The sequence below is a fragment of the Halichoeres trimaculatus genome, unplaced genomic scaffold, assembly GCF_033239565.1.
Source record: "Halichoeres trimaculatus isolate MK-OKI-2021-1 unplaced genomic scaffold, fHalTri1.1 fHalTri1_scaffold_23, whole genome shotgun sequence".
Taxonomy (NCBI): Eukaryota; Metazoa; Chordata; class Actinopteri; order Labriformes; family Labridae; genus Halichoeres; species Halichoeres trimaculatus.
This window is the reverse complement of record NW_027437201.1, coordinates 10,051,517-10,068,829: the sequence shown is the minus strand read 5'-3', so window position 1 is coordinate 10,068,829 and position 17,313 is coordinate 10,051,517. Positions and strand designations below refer to the sequence as shown.

The 17,313-nt window shown below is 43.1% G+C and overlaps 1 protein-coding gene across 19 annotated transcripts in view; it reads left to right on the top strand.

Moving 5' to 3' along the window:
* Window positions 1–10,772, top strand: part of nrxn1a (neurexin 1a) — a 75,947-nt gene extending 65,175 nt beyond the window's left edge. For all 19 annotated transcript variants that reach the window (XM_074663138.1, XM_074663134.1, XM_074663129.1 and 16 more), the window contains 2 exons: window positions 7,314–7,392; window positions 8,230–10,772. In XM_074663138.1, the coding sequence (XP_074519239.1) occupies window positions 7,314–7,392; window positions 8,230–8,531 (381 nt within the window). In that variant the 3' untranslated portion in view covers window positions 8,532–10,772. The remainder of the gene's footprint in view (window positions 1–7,313; window positions 7,393–8,229) is intronic.
* The last annotated feature ends 6,541 nt before the right edge of the window (window positions 10,773–17,313 follow it).

Sequence of the window (17,313 nt, the reverse complement as noted above, 5' to 3'; positions counted from 1 at the left end):
AGTGTTTCTCAATTCCGGTCCTGGGGCCCCCCTTCCCTGCATGTTTTAGATGTTACCCTACTCTAGCACACCTGATTCAAATGAATGGCTCGTAATCAGGCTTGAGCAGAGCTTGATGACGAGCTGATCATTTGAACCAGGTGTGTTGGATTCGGGTAACATCTAAAACATGCAGGGCAGGGGGGCCCCAGGACTGCAATTGAGAAACACTGCTCTATTCGATGCGAGGTCACCACAAAACTGCTCCACCTGGCTGCAGTGTAGGTCAAAAATCCAGCTCCCCAGTCATTCCAGATGGGCTGTGGTCAAACTTTAAAAAATTATTACACCTTGTAGAAATGTTTCTCTTGTCCGATTGTTGTGGTGATTTGAAGATACCATTTGTCTGGCTTGTATTCAAGTCCTCCTTTTTCTGAAGAGTTTAATTTTTTCTAGTTATAAGATGTTAAAAACAAGGTTTCACGTCACGTTTAACGATGACTGACAGCTGCCGTTCTTGTTAATTTTGGGGGGAGATTGTAAAATATGTAGGGAAGAAGAGTAAAGAAGTAATTTGACTCTCAAAAGAAAAAAATATATAATTTTTTGTCACCCGGCACTACTCAGATTCTCCCAGAATCCCTCACAGTCTCTACTGCGCAGACTCTAGCTGCACAACTGTTACAATGGCTGCGCCTGTGATGGTAGAATTTTGGCTTCAAAATCGTACAGTGGTAAATGGCTGTCCGCTCTATATACAGTCGATGGTGGGAACTGGATTTTACCTGCCCATCCTGTGTGATGTAGCATTTAACACTTGAGCAGCACACCAGAAAAAGTATTCTGGGAGACGCCGGCACTAAAGTTGCCGGTTGAGCTGGAATGATCCAGAAGCACCAGGAGGGACGACAGGTCTCCTTTATTTCATTTTCTGAAAGTCCAAATATGTTGACTAGCACACAGAAGATTCCCTCTCTCTGTCGTCTGTCGTTGTACCGCTGCCTTCTTCTCATCACATAGACCGCGGCCATGTGAGCGGCGCTGGTTGTCACCTGCCTTTCAAATGTGCTGGATAAAGACGTAAAAACAGTGACCACAACCAGTTTCAACAACTGCATCTCCTCCTCCCACAGTTTTTCACGTCATGATAATCTGCATATAATCTGAATACATAAAGGCAAACACGCTAAGTGGATTGGGTGTGCTGTTTTGCTCGTTTGACAGATCAATCCCCTGTGCACCTGGTTAGTAAATCAGCTTTGGGCACACTGTTAAGTTTGTTTTTATATATGCAAACCTTCAGTAGATCAGGCCCTAAGTCAGCACCTCACATCACTCCAGCCTCACTCTTAGCAAAAGGAGACGAAGACACGCCATGATGTGCTCGTATCCAAGATGCACCTGTCCCATCACACCATAGCTTCTTATGCTTTCTGTGTGTAATTAAAAAGTGTTGATTTGCTTTGATAAGTGTCTTTTTAAACTCTGTAAGAGGATTAGTGAGCACTCAGCCTGCTAATCAGGTGCTGGAGGAGAGGGAGAAATGTCAGGAAGAGCCGGGTTGTGTTTGACGCCACTTACTATGTACTTAAGAGACACACCTGGGGAAAAAAGAGTGTTTTTTTACCCAATTCACAAAGCACACAGAAAGGGTTAAATGCATGCACAGCTGCATTGCAGTACAAGTAGTGCCACAGTGGTACAATGCTTTCTGCACATACATGTGGCATTAATGTGGGGCAAAAACAGCCAAGTGGTTTTTACTCCGCTAAGATTTCACTAACATTAAAATAACCAGGGGCTCGGTTACAAAGGAGCTCTTCGTGGTTTAACCCATCACAAGCACACACCCACCCACATCCACATGTGTGGAAACAGCCTGGGCTGTTCAGCACCGCGCTGTTCGGTGGGGGTGAGAGGTTTCTCTTTAATCTGGACGAGCTGCTCTGGCTGCCTCACTCCAGGGAAGGAGCTTTGTTATAAATGGAGACATTTGTTTCACCTCTGTCATGAAGCAACCTCTCAGTGCACTGCTTGGACGCTCATTATGAACCATACATGTGGACAGATTTGAGCTCTGCGCTCCACAGAGAGGAAGTGCCGACAGCTGATCTCCATAATCAGATGCAAAACAAGAGCAAACTGCAGCGAGAGTGTTAATGCTTGGACTTCATTAATGCAGTTAGTGGATTGGACCTTGAGATGGAGCAGGGGTGCAAACGATGCACAACTCTTGCTGCTATTAGCAGCTACAATCCCTTCTTAGTGAATCCCCCTGGAGTGTTTGATTGTACATTAAAGCATTATGGTGTTGTAGGAAAATAAATCAGGGCAGGAGAAAGAAGTTCAGGATGAAAACACAGCCCTGTGATAGTGAGGGCTCGGGACTCAGAGCAGAACATAAAGGTATTTCTCAAGATGCTTTATCTTTTATAAGAGTAAAAAACAGACAGAGGGGAGAAAAGAGGGGCGTCAGTGTGCATCAAAGCTCTCTGCCAGACTTGGTCCTGGATGTTAGGATCACATGTTAGAGAGGCTTTAGCTACCAGGATGCCTGAACATCAAAGTTTTCGGCTTTGACTTGAGAGTTTGACCAAGACTTTAATCATCTATAGGTCTGCTGTAAGAGAAGAGTATCTGAAGTAAAGTTTTATCTTAAACGGAGGGTGTGTCGAGTCTGGAAACTTTCTGACACTCTTGTTTTTTCAGTTAGGAATAGGTTTTATTTTTAACAGACGCTTGTGTCAAATCTACATAAGCCCTCCTTTAAATCAAAATCTTCCTCGTCTGCTTTCATGATTTCTTTATCTGCTGGAGTTTCACAACAGACTGAAGCGAAATGAAAGACTTGGACAGGACGGGAAAAGAAGATGAAAAGAGGATGCGTTTCCATTTCCGTTCTGTTGCATCTGCTGTTTTAGGTATCTTGAAAGAGCTTTGAAAAAAAAGAAAAAGCTTAAATGTTATTTATAAAAAGCCAAATGAATCCTGAGTAAAATGATGCAAGAAAGTCGAATCAAATCCCTGAAGAAAAGATGCTGCTGTGGACATAAAGGTAGTCTTTCTCTGATGTTTCAGTCTTTTTGGATGACTGACTCATATATTTCAAAAACATTTCGTCATACACATTTGATATTTCTGCTTCAGCATCCCTGTGAATGGATTAGCCGTCGAATTGATCCCTGGCCTCTAAATCACAGGAGCAGAGATGTTTGTGTTAATGGGAGCTGTAATAGCTTTTTCACAATATTTGTCTTGTAAACTGATGCAAATGAGACGGAAGAATGGAAGCAGCAGAGTGTGAGTGTAGCGTATCTGTAACCGGTGTCGGAGGAAACATTCAGCACGGGCTCTTTAGCTCCATTGTTCGGATCACTCGTCAGACGCGCTCGTGCTTTTTGTGGGCGTCTGTGTGTGCTGCAGTTCTTCTTCTGTGTTATAAAACTCTGCTGCCGCACTGAAAAAGAGATTTTTTTTTCCCAATGATACAAGTTGCCATGGAGATAGTGAGCCCCAATACCCAGCGCTCGCGCTCTCTCCCTCCTCTGTCTTCCGTGCACAGTCCCAATGAGAATAGCTCCTCTGTGGATAAACCGCCAGCTGTTTCAGACATAAATAATAGAACGCAGAGAGCTGTGAGCTAAGCCTCAGGCATCAATAATGGATATGAGAGCTGGATGGATTGTGCTGCAGACTGGTGACAGTGTCGCCACTCACACACACACACACACACACACACACATGTTGTTTTCACACTTCACCTCTTGGTCTCTCCTGCGTTTATTAACCATTCCTGCGTGTGTGTGCTCTCTGCTGATGTCAGGGCTAAATTTGGGATGCAGAGCTGCGCTGGAGTCGATATCACTGTATGAGAACTAGGTCAGAGCAGGCACTATATGCTCAACACACTGCAGAGTGTGTGTGTGTGTGAGTGTGTTTGCTCATTTGTACAAGTCAAATCACTCCAACCGGCCCCGAATCTCTGCATGTGTGTGTGTGTGTGTGTTTGTCTTGTTTAAGAAGAATCTACAGCTTTTCCATTGAGGCTGCCGCCGTGTGTTGCCTGGCAACTCAACCTGGCCTCAACCAGTAGCGCACATACAGTGCAGAGTATGCACACACACACAGACACACACAAAAAGAGAAAAAAACACACACTCAGGTGGATTGAGAACAATGGGCTTGAATTGCAGCACGTTGCATCAGAGGAGGGGCAGCAGAAGCGTCTCTCTCTGAGCTATTGATTGATTCCACACACACACACTCACACACATACACACACACGCCTGAGTTTAGGTGAAGTGGACTGAGCCTAAGTCGCCCCGTGGGTTTACTCCTGCTCTTATTACTTTGTGCAGCAGGAAAGTGTGCGTCCTCGTAAAGTCCACACTTTATTGAATTTTTTTCTTTCTCGCCGTGTCGAAAAGTGGAAGGGATTAATAATGCATGACAGCCGAGCAGCAGCGAGGAGGAGGTGTGTGTGTGTGTGTGTGAGTGTTTATGCTAGAGGCTGCTTTCGCTCTCAGAGCTGGAGTTTTGTTTTGATGCTTGTCTGTCTGTATGTTTGTGTGTGTACCTGTGTGGATGTGAAGACTGATAGAAGGAAACCTGAGGCTCAGAGCGGCACCTGATTGGCTGCTGGGAACCAGCTGACCTGACACTTCTTCCACAAGCTCTCTGAACATCCATCTCTCATTCGCTCCCCTCCCTCCTTGGCGTTTTTTTCTTTACCTTGCTGTCTTCTTCGCATCTTTCACACCTTTCTCTCCCTCCTGCCTTTCTTCCCCTCGCGATCCATCTTCTGGAGACACTTTCTCCCTCCTCCCTGCTTCACTTTTTCTCTCTCTTCTTTTCCTTCTCTCTCCCTTCATATCTTTCCATATTTACCCGTCACTCCCCCCTCCTCTCTCCTCCTCTCCCTCCCTCTCCAGTGATAGGCTGTTAATGCAGGCGGTGTTTGAGTCTATCTCACCATCTGCAGTAGTGGAGCTAGCTCCTCTCCTCTCCTTTCCTCTCCTCTCTCCAGGATCTATTCATCAGCCTGCCAACTTCAGCCTGATTCTGTGTCCGCTTGTAGATGTGTTTAAATAGAAACAGACCAATGGAGCACGTCTGCCTGTTATAGAGCTTGTGAGAGTGTGTGTGTGTGTGTGTGTGTGTGTGTGTGCGCGGGTGTGCAAATGTGCGTCTGAAATCCAGTTGTGAAAGTACCAGACAAGCTGTTGATTCTTCTGCGAGAGTGTGTGAGCTGCCATGTGTGAACTAGGAAGTCAGGGCGGCATTGACGGCCGTTGGCACTGTTCGGCTGCTCAGGTAGATTTTCCTCTTTCAGCATGCTGTGTGTGTCATCTGTGTATGTCTGTGTCCATCATTGTGTCGGCATGCTTTATTGATAAGGGGGACAAAGAGGGAGGGACCAAACCAGGGTGAGAAAGAGGCGTTTCTCTGCTGCAAACTTCTGCGCCTCATCGATGCCATTTAAGTTGTGTTTGGCGTGCGTCTCGTTTCCTCGTGCTCATTGTCTTCCATGCGATAGGTGGATCAATACTCCGATTGACACCCCCTCCTGTTGAACAGGCCGGTCAGCTGACGGGGGAGATGTCACCGATCAGAGGAGGGGCCTTGGTCATCTTTTTGTCTAAGCTGATATCATGATTCAGATCCAGCTCCCCGCTGAGGTCACATAGGTGTTTCTGGATCAATAACCGAGCATGCTAGCTTCGACATTGATCGCTGACAGTCTGGGGCTGATGTGTTTCCTCGCGCCTGATTGGTTCTTGTGCTATTTGGATCCTGGCAAAGGCAGCGAGGCTTATTGAGTGGCTGGATTCCAGAGGCTAAGCTCAGCCTAGCAGCATTTGACAGCCCAGTGAGCAGAACTGATTGGAAAGGCAGCGGAGGAAAGAGACGGAGTCAAGCATCAATAACCCTAATGTATGCTTCCAGGCCAAACTTAAACCACAGCAGACTTGTCAGGACCAGGACCACACCAAACCGAGGCCAGTGCGGGCTTTTTCAGATGAATAAACCCAGCTCCTGCTTCTCTAACCTTATGTAATCCACAAAGAAAAGCAGGCGAGGAAACAGAAAACCAAGGACAGAGGAGAGGCTTAATGAGCTTCAGTTTAAAACACTGCCTGTAGCTCTCTGCTAAGACATCATCGACCACTTAGCGCTTTGATTTGGTTCAGATTCAGTTCTGGTCTGCTTGTAATCCGCCTCTAGAGCTCTTCTCTCTGCTGCTCTCTGCTCTTTTCTTTTATTCTCTGGGTTACTAACATCCACTGCAATGCATCACAATCCAATTTTAATTTAGCGCTGGCACCGAGCACCCAAATCACACACGTACACACACACACACACACACACACACACACACACACACACACACACACACACACACACACACACACACGTTCAGATCCCTCATGCCGAAGCGTCAAGGCGGGCGATGTTTAACAGTAGTTCATGAATATGCGGCGCACATTAGCAGTGTGTTAAGTAAAGACCACAGCACTTTGAAGTCTTTCTTTTCTCTCCCTCCTTAAATTTCACCCTCACTCCAATCTCTATCTTTCCACTCCTCTCCGGCTGGAATGGCAAAATCGATGCACAGGTCCCTACTGAGGGGAAATTTTCCCTTTTTTTTTTCTTTTTTATTCCCCATCATTTTTAACAGCCTGAACTTAAGAGTTGCCATGGCAACAGGAGGAGCAGGGATGGAGAGGAGGAGGAAAAGGAAAGGGGGTCTCCTTTTCCACAGAGGGAGTGAGGCGCACAGAAAGAGCAGCTTGTTGAGACAGCAGTTGGTTGATGTAGGTGAGAGGGTGAATGTAAGTGGGCTGTTGACATGCTGCTTATGGAGAGGTGTTAAATAAAGGAGATTTAAATGAATCATCCAGCGTAGAGTGGGACATTTCATTTCATATAAGAGGGTTTTTTTTTATTTTTTACCCTGACTTTAGCCTCACGCTGCACATTTTCCAACACATATGAGCTCCAGCCAGCGTCAGATGGGAGACGGAGAGGATGGCAGAGAAATCAGAGAGAGGAGGGAGATGATAACTGCCTTTCCCCGTGTGGATTCAGACAGTTTTTCTCTCCTCCCTCCGCCTTTCTTCTTTCCTCCCCAGTACTCCAGAATTGGCCGCCTGCCACTGCTGGGGGCCGTAACATGCGAAAGAGTTTGTGGCAAACACGAGAGCAGGTGGGCGATGGATCAGTGCCGAGAGCTCACACATGTAGAAGATAAACAGAGAGGGAGTGTTCTCCAGAATGATCCTGCATCTCATACGAACACTAATGATCCTTTTCTTCTGGTCTTCTCTCAACAGTCGGCAGACGACCTCCTTGTGGCGTCCGCTGAGTGCCCCAGTGATGATGAAGACATTGACCCCTGTGACCCCAGCTCAGGTAGGCACTTATTCTTTACCAGTGTGTCCTCAGCACTCACTGCCGCTCCGTCTTCCCTCCCATTCTGTCCCCTGCTACAATGAATTTTTCATCTCCACTTAAATTTCTGCCTCCAGGCATCACCTAACACTCTCCAGCATTCCCAAGTGTTCACCTCGTGCTGCTCTCCTTTCCTTCCATCCTTTATCCTACATTTTAACCCTTTGCATGCAACTAGTTATTTTTTCGAATTTTATCCATCGGGGAAAACCTCAGTGAGATAAAAAGTCTCATTTACAAGAGCACGCTCCAGCAGAGTTACAAACAAACAGCGCAGAATTTACAAATCCGTCAACATGTTCTGGATCACATGACACAAAGTCATCAGTTAAAGCATCGACAGGCTGATGCATCTTCCTCCTGCAGCTCACTCAAACCCAAATTCCTGCAGCAGGAGCTGAATTTCTCCTTCCCTGTTTCAAGACAATCACCCGACATCATCTGATACCGACTCATATATCACCGCCTCGCAGCCCTCTCTGCCTGTTTGTGTCATAAAGTGTCGAGTGTGTGTAATAAAAATTGATGTAATGTGCACCTGTGCTCCAGCCATCCTGTCAACATGCTGTAATGTAATCTGTTTACACATTATGTGATAATATGAGCGCAGCTTTGGCTCTGAGCTGCAGCCTCTTATTGCCAGCCAGCAGAATTATGCAAACTGCACGTCAAATAATTCATTATGATGATGCATTGTGTGCTCCTGCTGCAGCCCTCCACTCATCTCCTCTACATGTAACACTAATTAAAAATGCATCCAGTAAACCGTACTGTGGCTTCACGTTCCTCCCCGTACAGCACGCCCTCCTCTGCCGGAGGTGAAGGTGTTCCCGGGTCCCTCTGAGGTGGTGCGGGAGAGCAGCAGCACCACGGGCATGGTGGTGGGCATCGTTGCGGCCGCTGCCCTCTGCATCCTCATCCTCCTCTACGCCATGTACAAGTACCGCAACCGCGACGAGGGCTCCTACCACGTTGACGAGAGCCGCAACTACATCAGCAACTCAGCCACGCAGCCCAACGGCAGCACCAAGGACAAGCCGCTGGGCATCGCCAAGATCTCCAAGAACAAGAAGAACAAAGACAAGGAGTACTACGTCTGAGGCACGAGACACACAGACATATACGCCTTTATATATAACGGTATATGTACATAAATAGATATATTCTCAAAAGAAATACACACACACACACACACACTGACATAGACATGCTGATGTTAATGTTTACTCTTCAATAACCACACCCGCACACATGCTGCCAAGCACAAACACACACACATTCAGTCACACATACATGAAGCACATACAGACTGGCCCGAGGGCACGGACCCTTATTGTACAGTATTTACCAATGAAGAGCCTCTGAGAGAAGCTCGTTTTATGAACAAACACCATTCCAGATGATTTAAAAAAAGACAACCAGATCAACTCCCAGTCAAGAAATATTTCGGGGCCAGCCAGATTACAAGTCCCATCACTCCCCTGCCACAGTTCGACCTCTCCTGTCGGATTCAGAGAGGTCCAGGAAGCCTTTAAGTGAAGCACACGGCAGACTGAGCTAAGATGATGTAAAAGCACCAAGAAAAAAGCACCAAGTGTCTCTTCCAAGCTTCTCTGTGGGCCTTCCTCCCTGTCTGCAGACCGAGCACCCAGGACGCCCAAGAAACAAGCACACCAACAGTCCAAATCTAACCCCAGCAGCACCAGGACAGGAAATCAGGGTGTCACCACACATAGAGACGGTGAGTTATGAGTGACAGGGCAGAGGCAGGGTGGGTGCCGTTAATGTAACGGATGGGCTGTGGTTGTTTTTACGCTGCAGAGCCCGAGTTTTACGACAGCCTCTAAATCAAAAACGGCAGAATCAGTGGAGGAGCTGAGAGATGTTTTCCTGGACAGGATACTTGAGACTTCACATGCTACCTACAGACACCGACTGAGCGGTGCCACATACACACATACATATACACACACTCAAATATGTACACATGCAGACACACACGTACCTGCAATGCTAAAGACACACCATATCTTCAAAAGACTGGAGACTCTAAAGAAGAGTGGTGACGATACAGACCATTACGATAACTGTTACAGTGATGATGATGAAGAACATTTTGGGCAGTAAAGACTCTTTCGGGAAGGGGAGGGGGGATCTTATTGCACGTGAATTATCTTACTCCGTGTGATTTATACCGCGTTGAAAACTCCAGAGGTTAAACCGCGATGCACCGCCATCTCTAATCTACCACCTTGGCTTGAGGTACGCCTCAGTAACGCACTTCAAACTGTTTTCAGTGTGTGGGATTCAACAATGATTTAATCTCAGTTCAAATCCTCATTGACAAAGTGTGACCATCTCGAGTGTGCTGCATGCCTGAGTCCAAGCTGTGCTGTGAAGTGGCGGCGTGTCCCACAAACTCCAGAGGCAGTGGGTTTGTTCGAAGAGGAAAAGAAGAAGAAGAAAGGGGGTAGATGCGCCCGCCACAGGCCAAGACCTGTTTTTTAGCCTGATGTCTAATAGGCCACGCCCACTATACCTGCTCTAACCAACCATCTTTTATAGCAAAAACCAGCCGAGGAAAAGAAAAACAGATCAAAGTAAATGTTACCATGTGTTGCTAATAGATAGAAAATTCCAGATCATGATGCCATTGGCGAAATGAGTTGCTTTGATTTCATTGGCTCTCCCTCTCTTCTGTTGCGTCCTTTCGTCTTTACGCCATAAGTTGGCTGGTTTATCAGTACTCACGGTGTGACCGACACAGATGGGTTTCCAGTTGGATACTCTGTCTGTTCATGGACTTTGAGCCCTGTGCTTCTCCGGAATTGTAGCTCCGTGATTAATCGAAACAAACAGTGCCATGACACGAACCAGCCCCTTCAGTTCTTCCAACCAGTCAGATGCATGCAAATCGACCAGGGCGAAAAAGGACACGAAGAGGACTGTGTGTAAGATTTCAAAGTATAATGTCAAATTTAACTGAACATATCCCCTTATTCTCTCCATCTTTAACTGGCCTTTGACCTCCTTCCCCCTCCTTCTCTTATTTTCCTCTCGTTGGGTATGTTTCCCTCTCTGCCCCTCCAGTTCATCCGTGTCTGTTGCTTTCTTTTCCCTCTCTCTGTTGTGTTGCCATCTGAAACAAAAGGAGGTGTCCCAACCAATGGGACTCTACATCTAGGTGTTCATTAACCATGTTTATTTTCTATATGTACAATTTTTCTACAGTATTTACTTTTATTTTTATTGTTACGGTTCTTTGATGAACATAAAGTGGAAATTTATTATGAAAAATAGTTTTGAAGATTAACGAGTAAATAAAATATTACCCAAGTGACCCCGGAGTGCGTTTGTGTGAATTGGTTTTTGCTCCCATCTCGGGTTTGACACACACAATAACACCTTGTCATGTTGGTCAACCTGTGGAAGCTTATCTTAGCATAATGTCTCAAATAAAGGTAGTCGTTTTGGTATATTAATACTCACAAGCTACAAACTTGAGGATCAGTTACTCAGGTAAAGCATCTATATTGATAAATAAATGTAAAATAGAATCATGTATCACTTCCAAATCTTATAAGGTAACTTACTCCAAAGTTTTATTCCAAACTGTCCCCCAAGCAGCCTAAAACTGAACTAGCCCATCCGTTTAATGTGAACCAAAAGTATGGCAACTCTACTTAGCTGATTTTAGCCTGCTAGCAACAGTTGAGTCTGAGGAATGAGAGAGCAAGGCTGAGCGAAAGAGGAGTGTGGGTTAGTGCTTTTCACCTGTGGACAAAATTACCCCAATACAAGCAAACATTACCTGTTTTATTTTAACACTTTACTTGATTATAATTTATATTCATTATTGTTGTTTTTCCCATTTATATTCCAACTGATATTTGTGTTAATTTTTTATAATGTGTTTTTTTTGTTTCATTTTTTTAAAAGGCCTCTAAAGCACATTAAAGCTGTTAAATGAACAGTGTTTATCCTGTAAGTTGTTTTTTTAAAATGGGGTCTGCAGGAATTTTTTTGTTGACGTACGCGCAAACTGGGCTCCTCCTCCTTGGATCAGTGCCAGCGGCAGCACACACCGACAGTCTTCAAACATCTAGCTTAGCAACCACCTGTAGCATTGTGTTTCTACAAGGGAGAGACTCAAGAGCAATGCACCGGTCTTGGCATATTAGCACAAGCTGATCACGCCTATTTGACACATACATGGTTAGCAGAAAGCTAACTTGCGTTGCTCTTGCTGCTTTTAAAGTGTCCGAAAGCGAGTGGAAGTCGAGCCAAGCTTCACCTTTGTTTAGGAAAAAGCTTTATCTGTTTGGCGTTTCATTTCCGAAACAACCCAAACATCAACATACAGACAGAGGAGGGGGTTGGGGCAGACACAGACACACACACGCATAAAAAAGAGGCCCATAGGAGATAACTGAGCAGAATTATTCCTGTAAAAGTTGACCTTTTATTTTTTAGGAAAATCGTGCTGACCCTACCTTTGACTGTAACATTTTAATTAAAGAGAAATAAAACAGTGAAAGCATCAAAAATGTAACTAAAATGCCAAAAAAGTAATTGATATCGTATCAAATCATAAAAGTGTGGTATCACCCAGCACAAGTCTCAAAATCCTAAATTTTACTATTATCTGACAGAGAAAACTTATTAATGAAACAGATTAACTCATCAGATTTAGGAGAATAAGTTCATCACTTTATGAGAATAATGTTGTAATTTGAGGACAAAGATGTAATAACTACAGGAACAAAAAAGATTGAGGACTTCATTTAAATTTTTGGCGATAATTTCATAAAGTGTGTGTTTTTCCTCTCTGTGCTAATGCCCTGGTACTCTCTGCAGAAATTACTGTTGGTACTTGCTCCTCTCTGACTGACTGTCACCTGGGACCACTTACAACTTGCTCCTGGTTTTAAAATGCAGAAAGAGTCTGAGGATGCTTTCCTGAACCGCTGACACTAACCACAGAGTATGAATCTGAGTAAGAGGCTGTTTCCCAACAACATTTGTTATTGGCATCCTAAAAAATATGTGTAATTGAGTTTGGACGAGGCAAAAATGTGGCCTTGAGCTCTGGGAACATGCTTTTTATTACTTGGAGACATTTCACAAATGTTAATTGATTATCTGTCATGCCCGTCAAAAAAAGTGTGGTGAGAATTTTGTGAAATCTCCTTTAATCTCCATGAATAACGACCTCATGTGATGCATACGTAGTAGAAATCATCTTCCATTGCAGGAACGAGCTGTTTATCCTTCTCTCCTGCGTTGCTATGCTAAGCTATGCTAAGCAGCTTTCAGCTTTGCATAGCTTACCTGTGCATTGAGCAGACACACATGAAAGAGGTGTTGATCTTCTCTTCTATCTGTAAGAAAGCTTCTACACCCTTCTGCTTTTCAACAAACCATCAACTAACATCAGATTCTTCAGCATTACTTCAATTCTTTCTGCTTCAAAGTCAGAAACGCTGCACCTTTTCTTCTTTTAAAGTCCCACTGTGTCTAACTGGGACAGTATACACACATAAATACCCCCTCATGCAAACTGAGAAGTGCTTTGAAGTATGACTCAGTGCAGTGAGGGGAATAGGAGTCTCTGCAGAGTTAGTATTTGCCAGATGAAAGATCTTTGAGACCGCAGAGTCGAGTTTGCGTCCTCAGGTGAGAGGAGCTACAAGGATCCGCTGTTTCAACAAACACCTCCCAAGTCTCCCCGTCGACTTCTCTCACTGCCTTTCTTTCCTCTTCCCCATTTCTTTTTGTCTTTTGCTGAACAGTCTGTGCTCAACAAAAGGCTTGTGTTAGGCTGTAGCCATCTGCCGCTGCGCTGTCCTTGACCACAGCCAGCTCGCACAGAGATAAACACACACAGCCGAGTTGTATTTATAGAGCAAACAAAAAGAAACTCGAGTGCACAACAGTGTCCAATCAGACAAAGACATAGAGCATCAAATTGTACATTTGCAGAGAAAAATCTACGCCTTTGGTCCCATGAGGCTGTCATGATCATTAGGCACCATGACGCAAAACTATAACAGAGAGGACTGAAGTGAAAACTCCTCCTATGGTCCTTCTGCTGGAAGTACAGCTTGTATTATTATGTTCAAGCTGAACTCAGAGGTAAATCAGTATGAGCACAACTTAAAATACTCAATCAGGTATCAATTTTTGGAGGCTACATCCACATGTATAGAGATGTTTTTTAAAACCCTGTCATGTCCTGTCCCTACTGCAATAGCAATGACGCTTTCTTTACCTTGTTAGTGCTTAATTAACCATAACTGTGTCACCGTTTGTTCAATCAAACACCAGAAATATTGCTGACAACTGTAGCTCCTCAAGGTTTTGTCCAATCTAAAAATTCCAACTCTGAAAAAGAGCTGAGAAGCCATGCTATAATTAGTGTTGTGTCTCACCAAACTCCAGAATACTTCCATACAAGGGCTGAACAATTAATCAAATTGGAACCAACATTGTGATGTAATGGACCAAAATCAAATCGCAAAGGATGCAATTAAGAAAAAAACAGGTTTCATGTACACAGACCTGAAGGGAATTTAGTCAATTGTACTTGTTCTTTCATAAAACGAACAAAAGTCTGGCAAAAGAAACCCTGTGAGCTACAGAGATCCATCCAGTAGATTGATTGTTGCTAGCAGAGCCATACCTCTTTAAAACCTCTTTATTCTGTAGGTCGGAAAATTTCAGTGTTCCTTTTTCCAATTAAAAAGTGTGAGAAAGACTGGTTTATAAGTTGACACTATCCTTTGATGTGTTGGTCATAAAATAAAATGTTTTATTGCTTGTGGTGTTTACTGAATAATTCAGAAGAGCCCCCCCAAATAAATAAATGAACACATTCATACATAAATAAATAAATACAAATAAAAAAAGAAAGAAAAAGAAAAAATTGCATGTTATATCGCAATCGAATATGGGTATATAAAAAAAAATGCAATTGCATGTACCTGTATTCCATACCGTGTTCAAAAACCATTTACCAGAGGTTAAAAATTCTACTTGGATTACTACTGGAACAAGAAACAAAGAAAGAACTCAGACATTGGGGATTTTCGGACCTTTTTACTGTCATCATGACAAAATATGTCCAGACCATTTTTAGCAAAGCCAAAACACCCACATGAGCCTGTTGAGCCAGCCTGAATCTAAAAGTTGAGTTAAAGTGGTTCCAAACAAAGTTCTTTGTTTATTTCCTGGACTGAATTTTAATTTAACATTTCTGTAATCATTATTCCATCCAAAAAAAAAATGACTCAAGGATCTAACACAATTGAATATGTCATGTAAGTTTGCAAGAGCGTTCCTTTTTATTTTTAGGTGGTTAACATGAGTACAGATTGACTCATTTGCGCCCCCTAGCAGTATTGGTGGTGGTGCCCCATGGACCAGTTTCAGATAAAAAGATGTTTTTTTGTTGTTGTTTTTGTAAACATAACGAGCTACCTGAGACTTTAAATAACTAGAAGATCAAAGCCTGACACAAAGTGAGAAATTATGGGAAAACTGGTAAAAAAAAAAAAAATTACCCCTCTTTGACTTTAAATATCATCTCCTCTAAAGTGGTTCATGTGATCAGCATCCAAACAGATCTTCAGTTTGAAGTGACCATGACGATGAAGACTTATTTGTGGATTCAGTTTTCGATGATGGGTGTGGCAGCGGTGAGCCCTTAAAGTTGTGTGTTTCATCAAGACACAGGAAGTAGTCTCCTTTCAACCTCATTCCGCTGAGGTTTCCGTTCAACAGCTCTCTCGGTTCAGTCTCAGGTGTTTGGAAGTATTTGATCATCAAATGTTGAGTATGGACAAACATGTTTCCAGCCATAAAGATTTAATCCCTGCAGGTTAAAACAAAACAAAACAGAAAAAACAAAGTTAGATTTCAGCAAAAGTCATTCCCTTCCCTATAGAAAGTGGACATAGAAGTGTGTGATACACCAGCAGCAGGCCTTGAAACTTGATACAAATATTAAACCTTAGAGCTGACTGCCTGGTTTGCTTTTGTGTCTCAAATAAAGACATCAGCCTCAAACTGAGACTGTTTTATAACCAGTTTTATAACCACTCCTCACATAACAATTACACTCCCAGTCCTTTTCTGTCAGAGACTCAAACTGCAGCATTGCAGATCCTGGACGCCAAAATTGAGCGCATCCAGCCTTAATGACATTAGCTACACCTGTGTTTCTCACAAGCCCCAACACCCACGGTGTATCGACTTTTTTATTTTGTTTATTTATCGCATTGTCGAGCAAGGACAGTTTTTTGTTCTGCTAATTTGAAAACTTCTGAGCATTTTTTTTATATCACACCTCCCCTGCACAGGTGTGGAGGAATCAGCAAAAGATTAGCGCAATCTCAGATAGTGTAATCTTTAATTTATGTCATACACACATGCACACAGAAGTCAAGGGTTTTCTTTTTCTTCAGTGCTTCATTATCACTCCTTTGTACACCTGCAGTCTGCTTTTCTCCCTCTCTTTCTCCTGTTGCCTTGTGTGTGTAGTGTGTGTGAGTGAGATGTCAGAAGCTCAAGGCTGCATTTCTCCTTTCAGTTTGGGATAAATCATAAAAAGCTGTGTTCCTCTGCTCTCAGTCCCCACAGTTCAACACATTCACACACACACACACCTTTGTATCAACACAAGAAAGTGGCAGTTATACGAGTGCAGAGGAGAAGTTAAAGTGTTCAAAAAGAAAATGTTGGAAAAAAAAAAAGATTTATACATAAGCAAGTGTGAAGAAGTGTGTGCAGGGTGTGTTCACGTGAATGCTGAGAGTGTCCTTGCCGGCTCAGAATCCTGCTGACATGTGGGAAGTGCAGTGGAGATTTCAACACAAATATGAGGACAGGAGACAAAACAGTCACACATTTTCACCAAAATTACTACTCATTGAAATAAAGATAGAAAATAACAATAAACCTGAACAAATATTCTCCAAAACAAGTCAGACAAACTGCACTGGTAAAAGCTTTTTTGGTTAAAACACAAGAACAGACATAAACTTGAGTTTGATTTACTCATTAAAAAGCTCATCTCATTTCAATCCCACCATTTTTCTAATTTCATGTGCATGGCAAAGATTTTTTGTTCCTGGCACACAACTTGGCGAGCAAGCACGAGCGTTTACCGCTGCCAGCTCAACGACCCAAACACTCATCTCTTCAGATTGCTCCTCTCTAAAGTTAACTCTGCTCATAGAGTTTAACCAGCCAGTCAGCTTACTGCTGGTCAACAACAAACTGTTTTACACAAAGCTGTGCTACACACTCTTTCAAAAGGTGGCAAAGGGGTGAAAAATTTCTGGTAAATCTCAGTAAAGTTTCCTGAAAATGTCCATGGGAATTTTAGCTCAGGAATTATTGGGAATTTTAGGGTTCTGTGCTATGTGAGCCGAGCTGAGGGTAAATAAAGATTAAATACCTGAATCTTCTTTTATTTTTCATCATTCATGGATTTTGTTCTGTTAAAGAAACCATTAAAGTTCATCAGTTCTAGAAACTGATCATTTATTAATGTCACTCATTTATAAATGTTGTATATCAAGAATACCTGCATGTTTGTTTGCTTATGATAAATAATTGTGCCTTCATTTATGACAGTTAGACTCTGATTGGAAAAATTCCCTGAAAATTCATTACAATGCCATTTAAAAATGTTTCATTTGATATGTGTGCAAGCATGTCTGCTTATAACAAAGCAAAATGTTTATATTCATACACATATATGTATAATGTATAAAATATGTATGATATTTATACATGCCAATGCAGTTAATATTTATTTCCAAAAATTTCCATGGAAAGTTTCCAACTTTGAAAACTTCTGGAATTTTGCAACCCCAT